Source organism: Pezoporus flaviventris, unplaced genomic scaffold, assembly GCF_033815535.1.
Source record: "Pezoporus flaviventris isolate CSIRO_AGI_PZ_B2104156 unplaced genomic scaffold, CSIRO_AGI_Pfla_v1 ptg000040l, whole genome shotgun sequence".
Classification (NCBI taxonomy): domain Eukaryota; kingdom Metazoa; phylum Chordata; class Aves; order Psittaciformes; family Psittacidae; genus Pezoporus; species Pezoporus flaviventris.
This window is the reverse complement of record NW_026892588.1, coordinates 9306670-9326154: the sequence shown is the minus strand read 5'-3', so window position 1 is coordinate 9326154 and position 19485 is coordinate 9306670. Positions and strand designations below refer to the sequence as shown.

Here is a 19485-nt window from a genome sequence, read left to right as displayed (position 1 = left end):
TTAGCGCCCCACTTAACGCTTCACGGGTTTGGCAAGCGAAGGTGCCTGACTCCCGGCAGCAGAAGTGCTATGTGACAGCTGCCCTGCAGAGGGCACGGCAGCCGCGCGCTGGACCCGCTGCTAGGACGTACTGCTTCAATTGGCTTTCCATTTGTTTCTTCCTTCCGATCCCCCCGTTTTAGTTGAAAGTGCATCCGGGAGCTGGATGGGGAGTGGGGCATTTGTTTGAATTCGTGGATAAGGAAAGGTGTGAGGTTTTTCTCGGTTTAGCTCTACGAAGCCAAGACTCTTCTGCAGCACTCCTGCTGTTTCTGTCCGTGGCTAAATCTGCGGAATTAAAGTCAGAGCGCTGAATTTACCGGCCAATATCCTGCAGACTAGGAAAGGAGGAAGGATGGTCTTCCCTGACCACAAGGCAGACGTGGCACACATGAGGCTGTACCGCTGCCCGGCACCGCCCGCTCCCCTGTCAGCAGGCACTGTGCTGAGAGTTGAGGCTTCCCTTCTGCTCCAGCACCCTAACACCAAGTGCAGCTGTTGCCTCAGCCCCGGGGCTGTGGGATTCCTCTGACAGGCATGTTCCCCTACCTGCGGTTTCCTCCAGCATGCCATATAATCTCCACAGAAATCCTAGAGTTCAATAAAAATAGGAAGTATCTTCTCAGGAATTGCATTTGCTATCTCAAACGAGCTCCTCTGAGCCTCTGGGTAGATAACACCACTTCCTTATCCTCACCCGGACAGCGTAAGGACGGTGACTTTAATGCTGATTTTAAACCGTCTGTGTTTTTGTGTGTGCTGGAAAGGTCAACATGACTGTGGTGGTCATCTGCCATCTGTATAACCCGTGCAACCTGACAGGTTTGTCTCAGACATAGGAGGGCATTTACATGGAGTTACATGTTCTGATTCCTTTTACATGGTGTTTGGTATGAAGGCTACTGATATCTCTACAATGTCAGTAACTACATACATGCGTACATAAGTTACAATTTCAATGCCTCCAGACTGAGACATGTTTCTTGTTGTAGTTGCTTTTTTTTTTTTTTTTCCCTCTTTGTCCTTTTACATACATGGCAAAAAAAAAGTAATGTTTTTATTCTAAAAGCAAACAGAACAATAGCTGGATGTGTGAGAGACTGTATGTCCTAACTCCTGGCATGGCTTTACAGTGCAGTTTTACACTAGTTACATTTCTCAATCCCTGTAATTTTTGCAGCTGATGGTTAACTTCATGACTTAATTCTTTACTATGCCTTTGAGCTTCTTGCTCAGTACATTGATGTGTAATGACTCAAAATGATGACATTTGGTGCATGTAAACCAGAATCCTGTTACCGGGCATTTAAACACACATGGATCCATATGTCCCTTCCCCAAGCAATAGGGAATGCAGCTAATTTCAGAATCTGGGCTGATTAATTGCACACCACCCAAGCCTCCGCCTTTAGCATAGCTTCAGTGTGAAAGCAATGTAGTTCACGTACCTGGGTGCTGAAACAGCATATTTCGAATTAGTGGGATAACAAAGTAATTCCACTGAATAATTAATTTAGGGGCTAGAGGAATGGTTGGTAATTTTAGGTATACATCTACTTTTAGGTATATAAAGCATAAGATCCTTGATCTGTCATTTAAATGCGCCCTATGAATCCTTCACTGCCCATGCTTTCACTTGCTGCCTCCAAGGAGGGGCTTGATGTGTGGATTTAGAGCCCAAACCCCTGCTCCAAGTCTCAGCAGAGTGCCTTTGCTGATGCTGTCACAGCCCTTGCTCACTAATCTTGGCAATTTTTTGCCTTGGGTATCATCCCACTAAGTATGATTCAATTTGTCAACATAGCTGCCTTATGACTCGTGCGTATTCAGCTGTTCAGCCCATTTTTTACAGTCACTCTATCAAAGTGGGATCACATGTGACAGCAGAAGCGCTTGGAACAAAGAGCTGATATTTCACCCCAGTTAGATCTGAGGCTGAAACCTGCTTTTTTCCACTGCCCCAGTTCAGCAAGCTTACGCGTTCTAATGCAGTGCCTGTAGTTAATGTGCATTTATAATACTGGTTCACCTTGGTTGCATTTTTCGTTCCCTGTAATTTGCATAGCTGAAGGTTAAGTTCACAGCTTCACTGTGTATTAACCCTGCTCAGGACGGGAATAGCTCTAAGCACATCTCTATCCAGCAACCCGTTGAGCCTGTGTTTAGGGTGCATTGTAGCCAGTGGGGTGTGTATCACGCAAGTGCCTGTTTCCAATTCCTGGTGTGTGCAGTGGCCATTTCCCTCAGGATGGCTCCTTGGCTGCACAGTATGACTTAATTTACCTCTTCCTAGTGGTACTAGTGGGCCAAGTGCCACTGTCATGCAGCAATCTGAAATACCTCATTCTGCTGTGGTGAAGGGCAAATGAAACAACCGTGGCACAGAATGAAGCACTGGTGGTGATGACTCACATCCCTACCATGCCACGTTAAGCTTCCTAAACACAGCCAGCTTTTTCTTTTTAAGCAGATACCGAACTTTTTAGATGTCAATTGCCAAGCTAGAAGCTGTGGAGGTTTCGCAGAAGCCCCAGAAAGGGAAGATGCTGGCAGGCTCCTGAGAGGAGGAGGGTGCTGAGAAAGCTGACATAGAATCAGGGTTAAATTCAAGTGCTAGATGGAAGGTTGCAGGCAGTGATGCATGTGATCACAGAAGAAATACAGAGCATTAAAGCCAGTCCTATTCACTGGGACAAAACCAGTTTCTGAAGGGTGTTTTCATGTCCCAGCTTTGAGCTAGCTGTCAAAAGGTCTCCTGGGCATCTGCTGGTGATGAACAGGGGCAGGAAAGGGAGGAGGACCATAAGGAAACTGCTTGCAGTAATGATATGAAGTATGGCAATGCAAACTCTCAAAGTTCAAGCCATGCTCTCACATCTGAATCCCATGGAGCATCCTCACAGCTACAAGACCTCTGTGAAAGCTTGGGCTGCAGGAGGGGAGCTGGCGCAAGGTTTTGGGGCAGCCCCACTCATGCCTGAGCATGGGCTGCAATTTGGGATAAATGCTCAGGGCAATCTGCACCTTCTTAGGGCATGGCTGGTGACTTCTTGAGTGTGTAAATGAGGATTTTATTCTAGGATAATTACTGCATTCAGCTCTGGGGCCCCCAGCACAAGAAAGACATGGACCTGTTAGTGCAGGTCTAGAGGAGGGCATGAAAATGGTCCAAGGGCTGGAACCACCTCTTCTGTGAAGAAAGGCTGGGAGAGTTGATGTTTTTCAGCCTGGAGAAGAGAAGGCTCAGGAGACCTTATTGTGGCCTTTCAATATATAAAGGGGGTTTAGAAGAAATCTGGAGAGGGACTTTTTACAAGGGCCTGTAGTGACAGGGCAAGGACAACAGTTTTAAAAAGGGTAAATATATGTTAGATAAAAGGAAGAAATTATTTACAATGAGGGTGGTGAGGAGCTGGCGCAGGTTGCTCAGAGAAACTGTGGCTGCCCCATCCCTGGCAGTGTTCAAGGTCACTTTGGATGGGGTTTGGAGCAACCTGGTTTAGTGGAAGGTGTCCCTGCCCATTTTGAGGAGGAGTGGACTAAATGGTTTTTAAAGGTCCCTTCTGACCCAAACCATCCTGTGATTCAATGATCTCAAGCAAGTGCTTCCCTTAACTCTCGCTTTCAGCAGGTGACTTATTTCCTTATCAGTTCCCTCCACCACTCTTCCAGAAACCATCCATCTGTGAGTGGGAGCTGGGGCTTCCTGCTACTGGCTTGGAGCAGAAATGGAGAAGCCATGTGTAACTAGGAGAGGTCAAATTCCACTTTCTGTGGGGTGGTTTGCAGTAAAGGTGAAAAAGGAACCTTTGTGTGGCAACCAATCCTTTCAGAGGGGAGAGTATTTCTGGGCCTTCTTGTCTTCTTGCCCTGCAGGGCTCCTTCCTCTTCTTCACCTAGAGATTCAGAGCCTGATGTAGACTCCAGATTATCCCACAGACTAACCAGATGGGTGTGAATTGATCGCACAGATGACTTGACAAACTGGGAAATACAGCCAGAGAGTGGATTCCCTTGAAAAAATTGTTTCAAATTGGGAAAAAAAAAAAGAAGTTCAAAAGAACACCAGAGAAAGGGGAAGCACATCATTTGGAAGGACAAAATTCCCCTCCTGCCTTTCTCATGGTCCCTTGAAAACCCATAAATGAAAAATATTGCTGTGTCTGTTAAACAGTGACAGCCAAGGAGTAAGCTGGTCCTGCAGCCCAGGACACAGATTATTCTGTAGAAGCAGCTGGACCCACTGGTGGGACTGGACCAGCTCTAGCCTGCATGTTTGTCTTCCCATTCAACCCTGATGATCCTTGAAGAGTACCTCAGGCAAACAGTTGCAGAGGCATTGCTGCATCTCCTGGGCTAGCATTTAGGACTAGAGAGGATGAGAGCATTTCTACTCACTTCAGAGGGCTTTAGGGTAGGATGGGAGGTAATGGGCATCGACCCAGCATAAAGACTGCTGCTCTCAGGCCAGGGGTCTTGGCAGTCGGAGCCAGAACAGAGGTTCTCTCTGCTCCGATGGGCTTGAATTCAGTGTTGCATTGATGCAGAGTGACCCCTGCCTGCCTTGCTAAGGAGCAGGGTTGAGCATTTGCAAGGGAGAGCTCACATTAAACTCTGCCAAGAAGGCTCTGGCAACCATATGGAGATGGGAGAGGGGTGGGGGCCAGCCCTGACCCATATTGTATGGAGGGCACCGTCGCTGACCCTCTCCCTGCCCTCCTGGGGTGGCTGTTCCCATGCAGCTCAGGTTGTTCCACGCAGCACTCAGAGCTCAATAAGACAATTAAATCCTTGAGTTCAGGTTTTAGTGTTTCCATGTGCCGCCAAGTATCTTAATCTGTGCTGTTTGGGGAATTTTTATCCCGTGGATCCCTTGGTATGCCTGGAATGTTTGCTTTTCCTACTGTGTGCGTGTGTTTGAGGCACTCCTGTAAAAACAAGAGCTTCCTGCCTGCCTTGTAAATCTTTCCTTGATTGGCAGAGTTGCCTTTGGTGATTAATCAAGGGGCGAGCCAAAGCTGACACCCGCAGGGAGCATGCTCCTTGCAAATGCCCGGCACATCGGTGAGAGACCTGGGAGGGGGACCAAGGGAGCTGGCCAGTCTCCAGAGCCTGCTGAGGAGACACATATGGTGACACCAGTTTTCGGTAAGAGCCTGGGAGAGGAAGAACTAAACGGAAATTCCAGCAAGCTAAGGAAATGCTCCAGAGGGCTGGGACTTCAGAGGCATTTTCTATTGTATCATCAAGCACACAGCTAAACCATGCAGCTCTGGCCTTTGCTCAGTGGCCAACCTCACCTTCCCACCTTGGGCTGGGCTGGGGAAGGGTGAAGTTTACCCTGTGCACAGATGGTTTCACCAGGAGACGGGTCCAGGACATCATAAAAGGGGAGACTGCTGATAAGACCAGGACTGCCTTGTTGGTGCACTTGGGTTTCATGTCCATCTTTCCCCTGGATGCTTCCAGGTATCACAGGCTCTACATCCCTGTACGTGATACTGGGGTGCCAAGTTAGCTCTGAAGAACAGGTCACCTCCAGAACAACAAAAACAGCTCCAGCATCCTGGATGAAGGGGCTCTAATTTGCCCCAGCTACTGCTCTTCCAACAGCTGAACTTGTATGCCAGCATTGACATAGCCGGGAGCTGTCTGTGGGATTGCTGAAGGCTGTGATTTGCAGGGCAGAACTGTGGACCTCTCCCCATGTCCCCATGTTCTCACCTTGGCAAAAAAAGCTACCTCATAGAGCAGAGGTGCAGCTGCCATTAAGGTGTCACGTTCACGTCTGGTACAGTGTTTGCTTGCGTTTTCACCACAACACAACTCTCAGGCATGGCTCAGGTGTTCAGATGCAGCTGGCACTGAATCCAGCAGTGACACAGAGCTAGTTTGTCACATGCTGTGTGGCTTCTGGCCACATCTGATTGTCTAGTTTATTAACACAGTAGCTGGGAAGTTGTTTGCACAAGAATAAGTGGGCAGCAGCGAGTGTTGCGTCAGGGTCCTTACTCGGGGAAGTACTGGAGGCTGGAGGAGACCTCTGCCTCCTCCTCAGACTGTCAAAGTGGTGTCATTTCTTATTGAGCCTTTTCCTACTATCGTCCTGATATCCTGATGGATTTCAGTACCCACAGTCTTCTCCTGAACAAGCTGTTAAGACACAGACTGGATGGCAGCCTGTCACAAGTGGGGTCCCCCAGGAATCAGTACTGGACCCCAGACTGCTCAACATCTTCGTATCTTCTTACCACCCTTTTTACCATGGTCTGCAGGAAATGTGTATTTTTCAGAGCTCCATGTCTGTGAGTGCATGGGTTCTCCCTCCCCCCAGGGATGCTTGGAGGCCTCTTCCCAAGGGACAGCCACTATCCTGGAGGACCACAAGGTGACAGAAATGCCACTGACCTCCTTCTTCCCCTTCTTGGTGTGATGCATGCCAAGAACTGACCTCTGGGCCATCCTTCACCCTCTCTGTCCTGCTATGTACCTCATCCCAGTGCCTCTCCTCCCTTGACATTTCTTTCTGTTGGAAAGCACTGTCTCCTCCCTTCAATACCCAAGCAGCCCCTGAAGCAATGGGGAGCAGGGCGCCTGGTGTCCCTCTGCCCCTCTGGGTGCCACCCCTCTCATTTTGCAAGTGGTGGCTCCAAATTAGGGTGCTGACCTCCTGCTCAGCTATGGGTAGGGGATAAGGACAAGGAGGTCAGGTCGACCTGGCAGTGTTTAGAGCAGAGACAAGTGTGTAAGCATGGGCAGTGAGGGGATGCTGCCCATGGCACTTTCCCAGCTGGCACTGTGTCACCCAGTGCTGGGGCAGAGGATGGAGCTGCCCCTCTGCATGTGATGCTGGAGCCATAGAGGGGGGGTTCTCTGACTGCGTTCCTGTGGGCAGGAAATTACACCCAAGGATTCACATTCCTCAAGAAAGTGAAAATGCCTCAAACGTGAGAACAAGGTGGTCAAACTACAGTGAAAGGCTTTGCTATGGAAATGCAGATCCGTGTTCCCTGGGCTGGTGACTCCTGGTTGGCTCCGGCAGCCAGTGCTCAACCTTTGTTCTCACTGGCATCTCCTTTTGGCGGATGTCAGCAACTGAAACCAAAGCCCCTCCACCGGCAGGTCAGGAACAAGCCCCTTTCAGGAAACAGGGAAATAAAGGACAATTTAACATCCAGGAATGGAAATGACTCAGGGGGGTTAAAATGCACAGAAGAGGAGAACAAGAAGGGTCCTGGCCCCTTTCTGATGGCGGCAAGGCTTTGTTACAAGTATGCACATTGTTCCTCACATTTCCTATCTTCCCCTTACAATAGGGTTTGTCCATGCTGCCTGTTCAGCACACAGAGGCATCCAGCCTTACTGCCTCCATGCACAGCTCCATGGTGACAGCTTCCTGAAGGTTGGGCAAGTCTCAGGGTTGTCTCTGCCACCAGGAATTGGGTTTGGTGCTGCTGAGTGGCTGCTGGAGCTGGAGCCAGCAGTGGGGACAGCCAGGAGGGCAAAGCTGCGGCACTTCAGAAGATACCAGTGCGCACACTGATGGTGTCACGTTCATGAATCCATGATATCCCATGTACGAGCAGCAGCCTGGGGGTTCCCCTCCTCAAATTCCTGAGAAGGAGCTTTGTGAATGCACCCATGGCATCACCTCCTTGTGTGTCTGATTTATGGAGAACTGCAGCAAAAATTTGCTGGAGAGTGGGGATGTCCCCTGGGTTACCAAGGTGCCAGTTCTGGGACATCTCAGCTAGGACAGGCAGTCCTGCCCTGCCCCAGGAGAACAGGAGAGTACCCAGGACAGGGAAGATCAGGTCTGGCATCTTGTGGGGTGTCTCCAGAACTGGAGTGCATGGCTGGAATGCTGGGTGGAGAGGAAGTGCCCAGGAACTGTTTTTGCTCCCTGCTCACAGGGATGCAGCATCCTCCCGCTGAGCACCTTGCTCCTTGAAGCAGTACAGGAAAGGCACTTGTGTGATTCGTTGATCTCCAGCTCTCCTTTCCATCTAGTTGCACTTGAAATTGGGAGCCTGGGAGAGAAATGGATATCTGGAGGGAGCTTTAGAGGGCAAATTGCTGTGGAATGGCTGGAGAATTCAGCAGTGGTGCACCTTCACCACCGTAACCATCATCCCAGGAGATGCGCTGCAACCTCTTGTCCATTACAGGCACCTCCAGCTGCCTCCAGCTCCCTAGTTATCCTGTCTCAGCACAGACCAGGCATCTTGCGAGCTGCTGAGGACGACAGCCGAGGTGATCTCATGCTGTGAATATTCTCTTGGCTCCTTCCTCACACTCCAACGCCTCACTGATAAGGCTCCGTGGTGAGGTCAGTGGGAGGGATTTGCATTGCGGAGCTGTGTGTCACCCGGGGAGCCTGGGGTACTGGCACCTGCGCTCCCCGCTACTCCCAAGGATCCAGCCCAAGCCAAGTCGCTGTCCCACCTCACAGCCTTGGCTGGGCTTTTCCCCCATACACTCCCACCTGAGCAAAGGGTCACCACTGCTGCCTGTGGGTCCAGCCTAGCATGGGGATGCCAGCTGCTATTTCACTTCTTCTGGGAGGAAAATGAAAAGGTCCAGGCTTTTATTACCTTCAGCATTAGAAAGAAAAAGAGAAAACTCTTCAGATCACTTTCCAAAGGGGTTCTGTCAGCCCAGGAGGGGTTTCCTGATGCCAAAAATAGAGCAGTATAAAGAAGGGAAGCAGGATGACGCAGGAACAGATAGGCCGGTGGATGAGCTGGGGGAGCTAGGCTGGCTCCCCTGGGAAAAATCAGGGCAGAGCCACAGCCAGGGGCTGTGCTGCTGCTGGGATTGGTATCTTGGGGTGGTGCCTCTGTCCATCTCTCCATCCATCCATCCATCTGCATCCACCCACTGCTAGGCATGGGCTGGTGTTTCCAGACTCAGTGTGTGCTTGGGGAAACAGGGACAAGAGCTGTGCCCTCCTCTCTTCCCTGCAAAGGGGTAGATCCTCCCTGGGGTTTTGAGGTCTCCCCCACACCCACAGGGCCAGTGCAGATTTCAGAGTGCAGACTCCGAAACTCCAGCCAGGTGGATTTGCCTTGTCACTGGTGAAACTGGGCTGAAAAACTTGTTTCTTTTTTGTTGTTTGATGAGCTCCCTCGCACTAAGAACAGGCTCAGGACCTGCCTGGGTGGGGATGCTCTTAGGCCTTGTTAAGCTCGAATCCAGACTGACCATGCCAGGGCCGCGTCCTTCATCTCTGGGTCTGTAACGTGGTGCACCTTTTCCTACAAGCTCTGATCCTTCTCCATCCGCCTCTGAGTGTGTTACCTGATACACATTGGGGAGTTTTATTTTCTTTTTTTCCAATCTTTTGGAAGAAAACACAGAGGGAGAGAGCTGCACCTTGTCTGCTACCGCATCTCATGGCTTTTGGGGATCTTGGGGTGGCCTGGGGGTGATCCCACAGTGGGATGAAGCTGTATTCAGCAGCAGAAGCAGCAAAGCAAGGAGGCTAGGGTAAAGATCAACACCCCCCCCCCCCCCAGACCTGCCTTCTGGGTCTGTGCTGATAAGAAGCTGTGAGTTTCCTCGCAAAAGAATGGGAGCTTAATGTCCCAGAGCTAATTAGCGATTTTCCCTGCACCTGCCTCTTGGCCACCACTGCCTCCCCTCCAGCCATCTGCTGCCTCGGGGCCTCGCAGGCAGCCACAGCGCTGGGCTCTGCACCAGCAGCCTTGGGCACTGGGGGTCGACATGGGGCTTGTGTTTCTCTGCTTCGGGGTTGGGGGTTCTCAGTGTCTCCCCAAAGATGAGCTCATTGGTGTTGAAAGGGGGAAAAAGGATTTGATCCCTGATGGCTTCCTCGTTGTCCCCCAGCACAGTGGATGGACAAGCCCTGCTGTGGTCCTGTGGCCATGCTGCAAATGGCATCTGCCGGAATAGGGAAACTGAGGCTGGCAGAGGGACAGGGGATGCCCAAAGGCACTGAATCCAGTACTAGACAGGCTGGGATGGCTGCACTTGCAGCAAGCTGACATCCCCCTCTGCGGTGGATGTGAGGAGGGGGGACATGAGGAGACAAGGCATGAGGGCAGAGCAGATGGGGCCAGCAGATTTTTGAGAGGCCAGGTTGGTCCTGCAGACAATGCTGTGTCTCTTTGAGCTGCGATTAAATGGAAAGATTTATGCTCCAGGACAGCTGGCAGGCAGAGCTGCTGAACCCCCCATCCCAGCAGCTGCAAGCCTCCTGTGTGCATGTAGCATGCACCAGACCCCAGCCCACTTCTGCACTGTGTATGCTTGCAGCCCAGAAACCACCCACGTGCTGGGCTGCACCCCCAGGAGCATGAGCAGCAGGTAGAGGGAGGGGATTCTCCCCCCCTACTGTGCTCTACTGAGACCCCCCTGCAGTCCTGCATCCAGCTCTGGGGGCAAAAACACAAGAGGGATGTGGAGCTGTTGGAGAGAGTCCAGAGGAGACCACAGAGATACTGCGAGGGCTGGAGCAGCTCTGCCCTGAAGACAGGCTGAGAGAGCTGGGCTGGTTCAGCCTGTAAAAGAGACCTTAGAGCAGGTTCCAGTGCCTAAAGGGGCCACAAGAAACCTGGAGAGGGGCTTTGGACAAAGGCAGGTAGTGACAGAACAAGGGGAATGGCTTTAAGCCGACAAAGGGATTGAGATGAGACATTAGGAAGAAGTTCCTTACTGTGAGGGTGCTGAGATGCTGGCACAGGGTGCCCGGAGAAGCTGTGGCTGCCCCATCTCTGGCAGTGTTCAAGGCCAGGTTGGACGGGGCTTGGAGCAACCTGGTCTAGTGGAAGGTGTCCCTGCCCATGGCAGGGGGTTGGAACTGGATGAGCTTTAAGGTCCCTTTCAACCCAAACCAGTCTGGGAGTCTATGATCTGCCCCAGGCTCCCTCCACGACTGCAAGCGCCCGTGGCACCCCCATGGGCTCTTGCCCACCTCGGGCACGACCTCCGTGTCCGCGCTCCTGCCAGTGTCCGTGCCCCCCCTGCCGGCAGCAGCCCCGGCGGAACGGGGAGGGGCGGTGCGGAGCGGGGCGGGTCCGGCCCTGCATTCCGGGCATAGCAGCGTTCGGGCCGGCCCCCGCTGCCGGCGGGACGCTCAGTCCCGTCGCCGCGCTCCCCGGGAAGCACCGCCACCGCCCCCGCTCCGCCATGCCCCGGTAAGCGCCGTCCCGGAGGGGCTCCCAGTGTCGCTGGGGACCGAGACCTCCGTGAGGGTCGACTCGGCTCTCCCTGGCCGCCGGGCGGGGGGTTTGCGGTCGGTGGGTCGTGCGAGCCGCCCGATGGCTACGTGCCCACTCCCGCGGGGCCGCCTTATCCCCCATTCCCCCGGACCTGGAGGCAGCCCCGGTCCCTGCGAGAGGTACCGGGTCCGTGGGGAGCCACTACCGACCCCCAGCCCCTACCCCAGCCCCGACCCCTGGCGCCAGCCCTGGTCATGGGTGCGATGAGAGTGCCAGTGTTCAGCCACGGCAGTGGGTTGAGCTCCCTCCACCACCACAGCCTCCTGCCCGTCCGGCAAGTCCCAGCCAGGCTCCCAGTGTGCTGAGCGGGATTCCTGGAAAACAAAACCCTGTTGACCAGCAGTGCGTCCTGCCCAGGCCGGTTCTTCATCCATTATCCCCTCTTTTCTCCATGCAGGTGTCTCGGCGTGGCTGGTGGCTGCTAAAGGACCTCCGGGGACGCCCTTGTCGGGTTGGAAACGTGGCTTTGCCGACGGCGCTGGCGGAGATGAGGACGGCGGAGGACTCGAACGGGACGGTCCTGCACCGCCTGATCCAGGAGCAGCTGCGCTATGGGAACCTCACGGAGAACCGCACTCTGCTGGCCATCCAGCAGCAGGCCCTGCGCGGCGGTGGCGCCGGCAGCCCCCGCTCCTCCCTGGAGAGCCTCAGTGCCGAGGAGAGCCAAATGGTGCAGCAGTCCACACGGCAGGAACCCCAGGGCCAGGAGCATCACTCTGACCACATCTACTTGGAGAACAGTGTCTATCGGCTCTGCCAGCCCCAGCACAAGGGCGAGGAGCTTCCAACCTATGAGGAGGCCAAGGCGCATTCCCAGTACTATGCCTCTCAGCGGGGTGGGCAGCAGCATGGAGGGGCCAGCACAGGGATTCGGGGTGAAAACAGCCCACGTGGGGCTGAGAGCAACAGCACCCGACGCCCCGATGAGGGGCTGAAGGACCTGAAGCATGGCCACGTGCGGTCACTGAGTGAGCGGCTGATGCGGCTGTCGCTGGAGAGGAGTGGGGCCAACACACAGAGCCCCATCAGTGCCTCCCACAGCTACCCCCAGCTCTCCCGTCACCACCAGCTGGCTGCCCTGCAAGGGCAGCACCCTGAGGGGCCAGAGCCAAGGGGACCCCCTCCAGAGTATCCCTACGTCATCCCTTCCCAGGACACTTACCTGTCTGAACCCCGACCCTGCTCTCAGGAAGGTCCTGGATTTCAGCATCCCGAAATCAGGTAACCTGCAACTCCCAGGCCCTGCTTTTGGAGTCCCCACTGGGTGCCTCTCAGCTGTGTGTACCAGGAGCCGGGATGGATGCTTGGGAGATATGGAATGCAGAGAGCAGTGGGGGGCCTGGGGCAGCCATTGCCAAACCTCTTGTCCTTGTGGGATCAGATCTGGCTCAGCCTCTGGGGTCTGCGGGGACCATTCCCCTCCCCAGTTTCCCCCAGCACAGTTGGGTTTTTCTAACTGGTGATGAAAATCCCACTGCCTCTGCAGACCCAGCCCTCTCCCCATGCACTGGGAGGAATTTGGGGTTAATTTAGGAGCTGGAACCAGCTCAGGAAATGGCTAAATGTGGAACAGGCATAGGGCGGGGTGGAAGGCAAACGCGCTCCCTATTCCATGGAAACCTATCGTGTGGCCCTGAGACGGGGATGTCCGCATAACACTGGTTTGCTGCCGGTGCCATGGGATTGCTGCTGAGCTAAGCCTGGGCTAGTGCCGGGTGGTTTATGGAGGTTATAAAGCAGTGCTAGGCAGCTCCCCCCTTCACTTGGGCAGCTTGTCACCTCCAGAAAAGCCCCAGGTTGTCTGCAAGAGGGTCATGGAGAGGTCTGGGGGGTGGGAGGGGAGGGGGAGAAGTCCAGGAGGGCTGGAAACAACTTTATTTCAGTGTGAAAAACTATGGGAAGAAAGGAATTGGAGGCTTGATGGGAGGACGCACACTGCTGCCAGCCTATCCAGGCGGAGAGCAACAGCATCTCCAGCAGGAAAACCTTCTCCTTCCAGGGAACAAAGAGGGGAAGGGGAGCTGTGAGGAAGACGTATTTATTCTTCCTTGCTCCTATATCATCCCGCAGGAATGCAGGCCCTTGGCGGATAGCCTGAGCAGAGCGGGGCTGCGCCATGCTCAGCCGCCTTGCTTGGGGTATTCAAAGCAGCCATGGGATGTCGAGGAGCTCAGAGCGGTCGTGCAAGGGGCGGCCAGGCTCACCCTGCTCCTCCGAATATAGACAGAATGTGTTCATGGTTTGGTGCTGAGGAGCCATGCCAGGAGCCCTTGCTTTGCCCAGAAAACAAAGGAAAGGGGCAGTGCTGCTGGATTCCAAGGTGCATCTTTTGTTGAGTTCTTGTTCATCCACAGCATCTCCAGCAATAGGGTAGGCCTGGGGGGCTGGGAGCCCATCCTGACCCACCAGCCAGGAGCTGTCAGGTCAAGGCATCCCTGAAAGATAGGGTTTATTTCCTATGCTTGAGTTAGAAAGCAAATGCTTCCCACAACTGAAAAGCAGGATACAGAGCCTCCCTCCTCTTTTGGGGTGAGCTGGAGTCACCAGCACCCGTTTAGGTTTGGAGCAGTCAATGGGACTCTAGGAATGTGGTCAGCCCTCCCACTCTTGCCAAACCCCACTGAGCATCCTTCTCCCCCTCTGCAGGGTGCTGTCCACCCATGTCCCCACTGCTTTCCTGCCGCTGCCAGGCGCTCTGTGCCCAGGCACACTGGGTCCTGCTGGTGTGGAGGCACTAGTGAATGCCCAGGCGGTCTCAACCAGCAACCGCCTGGCCCGGGTGGACGCCGTTCTGCGGGACAACGAGAGGCTCCAGCGGGACAACGAGAAGCTGCGGCGGGAGCTGGAGAGCTGCTCTGAGAAGGCGAGCCGCATCCAGAAGGTGAGCAGCCACGGCATCATTCCCTTCCCCTCCCTGGCTCCCTGCCTTAGATGGGGGGATGCTCAACCAGCTGCTGTGAAAATTCACCCCTTTAGTGTTTTAATCCCTTCTTCTCCTCCCTTCTGGTGGCTCATTTCTCCCTGAGCAGCTGTGTTTCAGCAGCACGGCAGGCGGGACTGGGGAGAAGGAGCCCATTCTCTAGTGACCCACTCCCTCTGTGTGTCCCCCCCATCCCTGGCCACCACAGAAAGCTCTTTGTGTGGCTGCGCACAAGGGGCGGCTGTTCCCTGCCGGCTGCGCTACAGCAGAGCCAAAACCTGTGGAAGGGACTCCTTTGCAAGGAGAAAAGGCAGAAAATACCAGTTTTCCCCCCAAAATATGCGCTGGGGGCCAGGCCAGGTGGGGGTCCCATGGGTGCGCTTGGGTTGGGCTGAGTGATCCAGGTGAGTTTTGGCCAGCATCTTCCTTTCTTTTCCTCATTCCATGCATATCTAACCCTGGCCTGTCCATTCCTCCACCCCAGCTGGAGAGCGAGATCCAGCGCATCTCAGAGGATTACGAAAACCTCGTCAAGGCCTCTTCCAAGCGGGAAGCTTTGGAGAAAGCCATGAGGAACAAGAGAGATGGTGAGATGCGGCGGCTCCAGGACTTTAACCGGGACCTGAAAGGTGAGGGACCCTCCATGTCCCCATCCCTGTGAGTGATCTCTGTCCCCCAGCTTTCCCCACCCAGGGTGTTTCCAGGCTTCTCCCACTTCCTCTGTCCAAACTCTTGTATTTAAATCTTAATTGGGTTTAATTTCCTTTGGACTAGAGCGGTTGGAGTCGGCAAACAAGCAGCTGGCCAGCAAGACCCAAGAAAGCCATGACAGCAACCAGGGCAGCATGGCAAAGCTCCTGGCGCAAAGTAAGTCCCATGGGATGCCTGTCCTTGCCTGGCTTCCCGTGGCATCCGTGAGCAGGACAGAGGGGCTCCTTTTTGGCTGGAGGAGGAGACGGGTGTTGGGCAGCAGCTCTCGCCCTTCCCTGGGGAGGATGGAGCAGCTCTTGGCCTGGACTGAGCCATTAATCCCAGTCGGCCGGCTGGTGGCGTGACCCACATTCCCCGCATTCCTGCCGCTGTGATGGCTCTTCCAGCACCAGGCCAGCACTCCCATCCTGCAGCCTGGCCCTTCTCTCCCTCCTCCCTCCTCTATGCCGCAGCTGTGCAAGCCTGAGCTTATTTTTGGGAAAATACACCTAAATCCATTAGTTTAGCACAGAAACGTGGTGTTGGTGTTATGGGGCAGGAATTGCATTCCCTTCTTTACGGTGGCTGCATTCACGCCAGGCAGCTTTTTTCCTTCATGAGGCAAAATTTGAGCTGCGGGTGTTGGGAGACGAGAAGCTCCCCATGACCCAGCTTCAGTGTTCGCTTGCAGTCCAGAAACCAACCATGTCCTGGGCTGCATCCCCAGAAGCGTGAGCAGTAGGTTGAGGGAGGGGATTCTCCCCTCTGCTCTGGTGAGACCCCTCCTGCAGTCCTGCATCCAGCTCTGGGGCTTCTTCAGCCTGTAAAAGAGAAAGTTTGGGAAGACCTTAGAGCAGCTCCCAGTGCCTGAAGGAGCTACAAGAAACCTGGAGAGGGGCTTTGAACAAGGGCCTGTAGGGACAGGGGGGAATGGTTTTAATCTGACAGAGGGGAGACTGAGATGAGACATTAGGAAGAAATTCTTCCCTGTGAGGGTGCTGAGGCACTGGCACAGGGTGCCCAGAGAAGCTGTGGCTGCCCCATCCCTGGCAGTGTTCAAGGCCAGGTTGGACAGGGCTTGGAGCAACCTGGTGTAGTGGAAGGTACCCCTGCGTGTGGCAGGGGGTTGGAACTGGGTGAGCTTTAATCCCTTCTAACCCAAACCAGTCTCTGATTCTATGATTTCTATGAAATGGAGACTGTCTACCCCTGTGGCTTGGGTCCCTCTGACCCCCATATATGTTGTGTGCTGTGGGAGGGATGGCACAGCCAGGTTTTATGGAACAAAAAGCTCCAGCTTGGGGGCAGTGAATCCTCCTTGCCTGACACTTGGGTGTTCTCTTACAGGCTATGAGCACCAGCAGGAGAAGGAGAAGCTGGAGCGGGAGGTATCCCTGCTGCGCAGCGCCAACGAGGACCAGCGTCGGCGGGCAGAGCTGCTGGAGCAGGCGCTGGGCAGCGCCCAGGCGCGGGCAGCCAAGGCAGAAGCTGAGCTGCGGAAGAAGCGTGCCTACGTGGAGAAGGTGGAGCGGCTGCAGGCAGCCCTGGGACAGCTCCAGGCCGCCTGTGAGAAGCGGGAGCAACTGGAGCTGCGGCTCCGCACCCGCCTAGAGCAGGAGCTGAAGATGCTGCGGGCTCAGCAGGTAGGTGCCGGTGCTGCCGGCAACCTGCAGTGTGTGCCGCATCCCCCCAGCACCTCCCCATCCTCTGCTGGGTTTTCACTGTCTTTTCTCTGCTGCAGAGGCAGGCAGGCACTGTGGGTGCAGGGACACCGGAGCTGAGTGCCCACACACTCTCAGAGCAGCTGAGGGAGAAGGAGGAGAAGATCCTGGCCCTGGAAGCTGACATGACCAAGTGGGAGCAGAAGTACCTGGAGGAATGCACCATGCGGCAGTTTGCCATGGATGCCGCGGCCACTGCAGCCGCCCAGCGGGACACCACTCTCATCAGCCAGTCCCCGCGGCATTCCCCCAACAGCAGCTTCAATGAGGACCTCCTCCTGGCCAGCCACAAGCACCAGGAGATGGAGAACAGGTAGTCCCACCTTCCTGGAGGCATTTTCTTCCAACAAGCTTGTGCTGTGGTCTGGTTGGGCAGCACCTGCATTCTCTTTTCCCTCCACCTCCTCACCCACATTGTGCCTCTTTTCCTCTCCAGGTTAAAAGCCCTTCATGCCCAAATCCTAGAGAAGGATGCTGTCATCAAGGTCCTGCAGCAGCGCTCGCGGAGGGACCCCAGCAAAGCTCTCCAGGGCTCCTTGCGACCAGCCAAGTCTGTGCCCTCCATCTTTGCTGCCTCAGCAGCCCTGAGCTGGCCAGGGGCTGGCCAGAGTGACCGGTTGACTGAGAGCAGCTCTCACAGCAGCACAGGTAAATGGAGGCACATCCCTGCTCCCTGCCTTCACTCAGCAGCATGGAATTGCCTGCAATTTCCCCTGCACGCTTGGAAGTAGAGAGCTCGGGGAGTGGGGACTTTTTCATTGAGCTGTAGGAGCTCTCAATCCTTACTGGTGTCTCCTGCAGCAGGAAAAGCCACCAGCGAAGGAGCAGGAGCGCCCACTGCCCTGCCGCTGCCGTCCCACTCGAAGCACAGCAGCAAGGATGGCAGCACTCAGACGGATGGAGTGGCTGAGAGCAGCGGCCAGGGTGAGGGCACCGAGCGCCCGGCTGGTCTGATGGGTGAGTGCCCCAGGGATGGTGTGGAGGAGAACCAAGGGTGCTCCAGCATGTGGGCTTAGCATCAGGAGATGGGCTCTGCATGAGCATCAGAGATTATTTTTTTTTTAAGCATTTTAAAGGACCCAGTTTAGTCTGGTGTGTTTGAATCCATGCAGTCGCTTGTAGAATCCCAGACTGGTTTGGGTTGTAAGGTACCTTAAAGATCATCCAGTTCCAACCCCCTGCCACAGGCAGAGACACCTTCCACTAGACCAGGGTGCTCCAAGTCCCATCCAACCTGGCCTGGAACATTGCCGGGGATGGGACAGGCACAGTTTCTCTGGGCACCCTGTGCCAGTGCCTCATCACCCTCACAGGGAAGAACTTCTTCCTTATATCTCATCTCAATCTCCCCTCTGTCAGTTTAAAGCCATTTCCCCTTCTTCTGTCACTACCTGCCCTTGTCAAAAGCCCCTCTCCAGATTTTTTTGTAGCCCCTTTATGCACTGGAAGCTGCTCTAAGATCTCTTTGGAGCCTTCTCTTCTCCAGGCTGAACCAGCCCTGCTCTCTCAACCTGTTGCTATTTTATTTTCATGATGCAGTAGTTTTCCCTTGAACCCCTTGCGGGGAGGCTGGACCTGCAGTACACTTGTTGCCAGCCCTTTGGTGGGGTGGGCACTGATGCTCTTCACCTCTCCTCCAGTTCTTATCTTATTTCTTTGCAGAGAGCTTGGCTGATGTCAGAGCCCCTGACCTGTCTGACATGGTGGAGATCCTGATTTAAGGCCTCCCATGGAATGCACACTGGCCCCTCTTCCCCTGCCTGCACTGGATCAGGGTGGCAGAGCCTGCAGGAGGGAGGACCGAGCCTGGAGCTCAGTGGTGTCCCTGTGGCTGGTCTCAGCACATGGGCCGTGGTCCCCACTCAGCACCCACAGGGGCCTCCAGCTGCGCAGGGCGTGCTGGAGCCCAAGGACCCTGCAGTGACTGAGGGGGCTCGTGTCCCCGCTGTGAACACACTGGGGTTTTGGACAACAGGAGCAACCTATTTATTGTTCCAGCCTGAAGCAGGGGGCTTCTTCCCATACCCTCCCTCATCGGCTCTGTTCCCATCCCGCCTCTGGGTCTTGGCAATTCACATCCACCCAAGTTCTTGGCCTCTGACTGGAAAATCCCTCTCTGTTCACCCAAACTGTCTCCACAAGCTCATGTCTTTGCTCAAGCCCAGAGCCAGGAGGGATCCTCTGGGGTCCCATCAACTGCCCAGATCGTGGGCAAGCCAAATGCCAGGAGCCCCAACCTCCATCATCTGCAGCCATCACCTTGCGTCCTGCCTCTGGGTTGTTATCATAGGCCAGCGAGGGGTTTGGGATTGGGTGATGCTGGAGCAAAAGAGAAAATGATGGAGAGAATAAAAGGTGGAGGAGAAATCCCCTGGAAACTGGAGGTGGAATGCTCAGAGGGAGCCAAGGATGGCTGATGGCATCTCGCCTATTACAGCATCATCCCCTGGCTACTGGCAGCTGGCTTCTGCCTGTAGCCATCGCTGATGCTTCCTTCTCTCCTCTGAGCTCAGACACCTCCCATCTTGCCCTTCATCTATATATATATGTTCTTTCTCTCTATCTTTCTTTCTTTCACTATGTGTGTGCATTTGCTGGACAACTGCATTTTTTATTCTTCTCTCCCAGACACGTACCAAACACATTCGGTTCTCATGCATTGTTTACAAAGTGGAAAACAAATGAACAAAAGTTATGAAAGAGGAAAAAAAACTCCCCACAAGTTAATATATTTTATATTAATATTGGTGTTTCTTTGTAAGTGTTGTATTTTCGTGCTGTGAACTTTTGTTTTTCCTGCCAAAGACAATGAGTTCTTGTTTGTGCATTTTAAGTTATCTTGAGTATTTAAATGTAAACTTGGCTGTTTCGA

General features: G+C 54.2%; 2 protein-coding genes across 4 annotated transcripts in view; one reads left to right on the top strand and one right to left on the bottom strand.

The window, feature by feature from the left end:
• The window catches only part of CFAP410 (cilia and flagella associated protein 410), a 120761-nt gene that overhangs the window by 80430 nt on the left and 20846 nt on the right, over window positions 1–19485 (bottom strand). The gene's annotated exons all lie outside the window — the stretch shown is intronic.
• AMOTL2 (angiomotin like 2) lies at window positions 505–18365 on the top strand. 3 transcript variants are annotated; one of them, XM_061465208.1, is made up of 10 exons: window positions 505–861; window positions 11680–12503; window positions 13929–14163; window positions 14687–14831; window positions 14977–15069; window positions 16240–16535; window positions 16634–16926; window positions 17050–17261; window positions 17418–17570; window positions 18276–18365. In XM_061465208.1, the coding sequence occupies exons 2-10, from the start codon at window positions 11770–11772 to the stop codon at window positions 18332–18334; spliced, it is 2220 nt and encodes a 739-aa protein (XP_061321192.1). In that variant the 5' UTR covers window positions 505–861; window positions 11680–11769; the 3' UTR covers window positions 18335–18365. The 3 variants fall into 3 exon arrangements, with proteins under 3 accessions (XP_061321192.1, XP_061321190.1, XP_061321191.1); XM_061465206.1 differs by having other exon boundaries at window positions 506–861; window positions 17415–17570; XM_061465207.1 differs by lacking the exon at window positions 505–861 and adding an exon at window positions 11093–11198 and having other exon boundaries at window positions 17415–17570.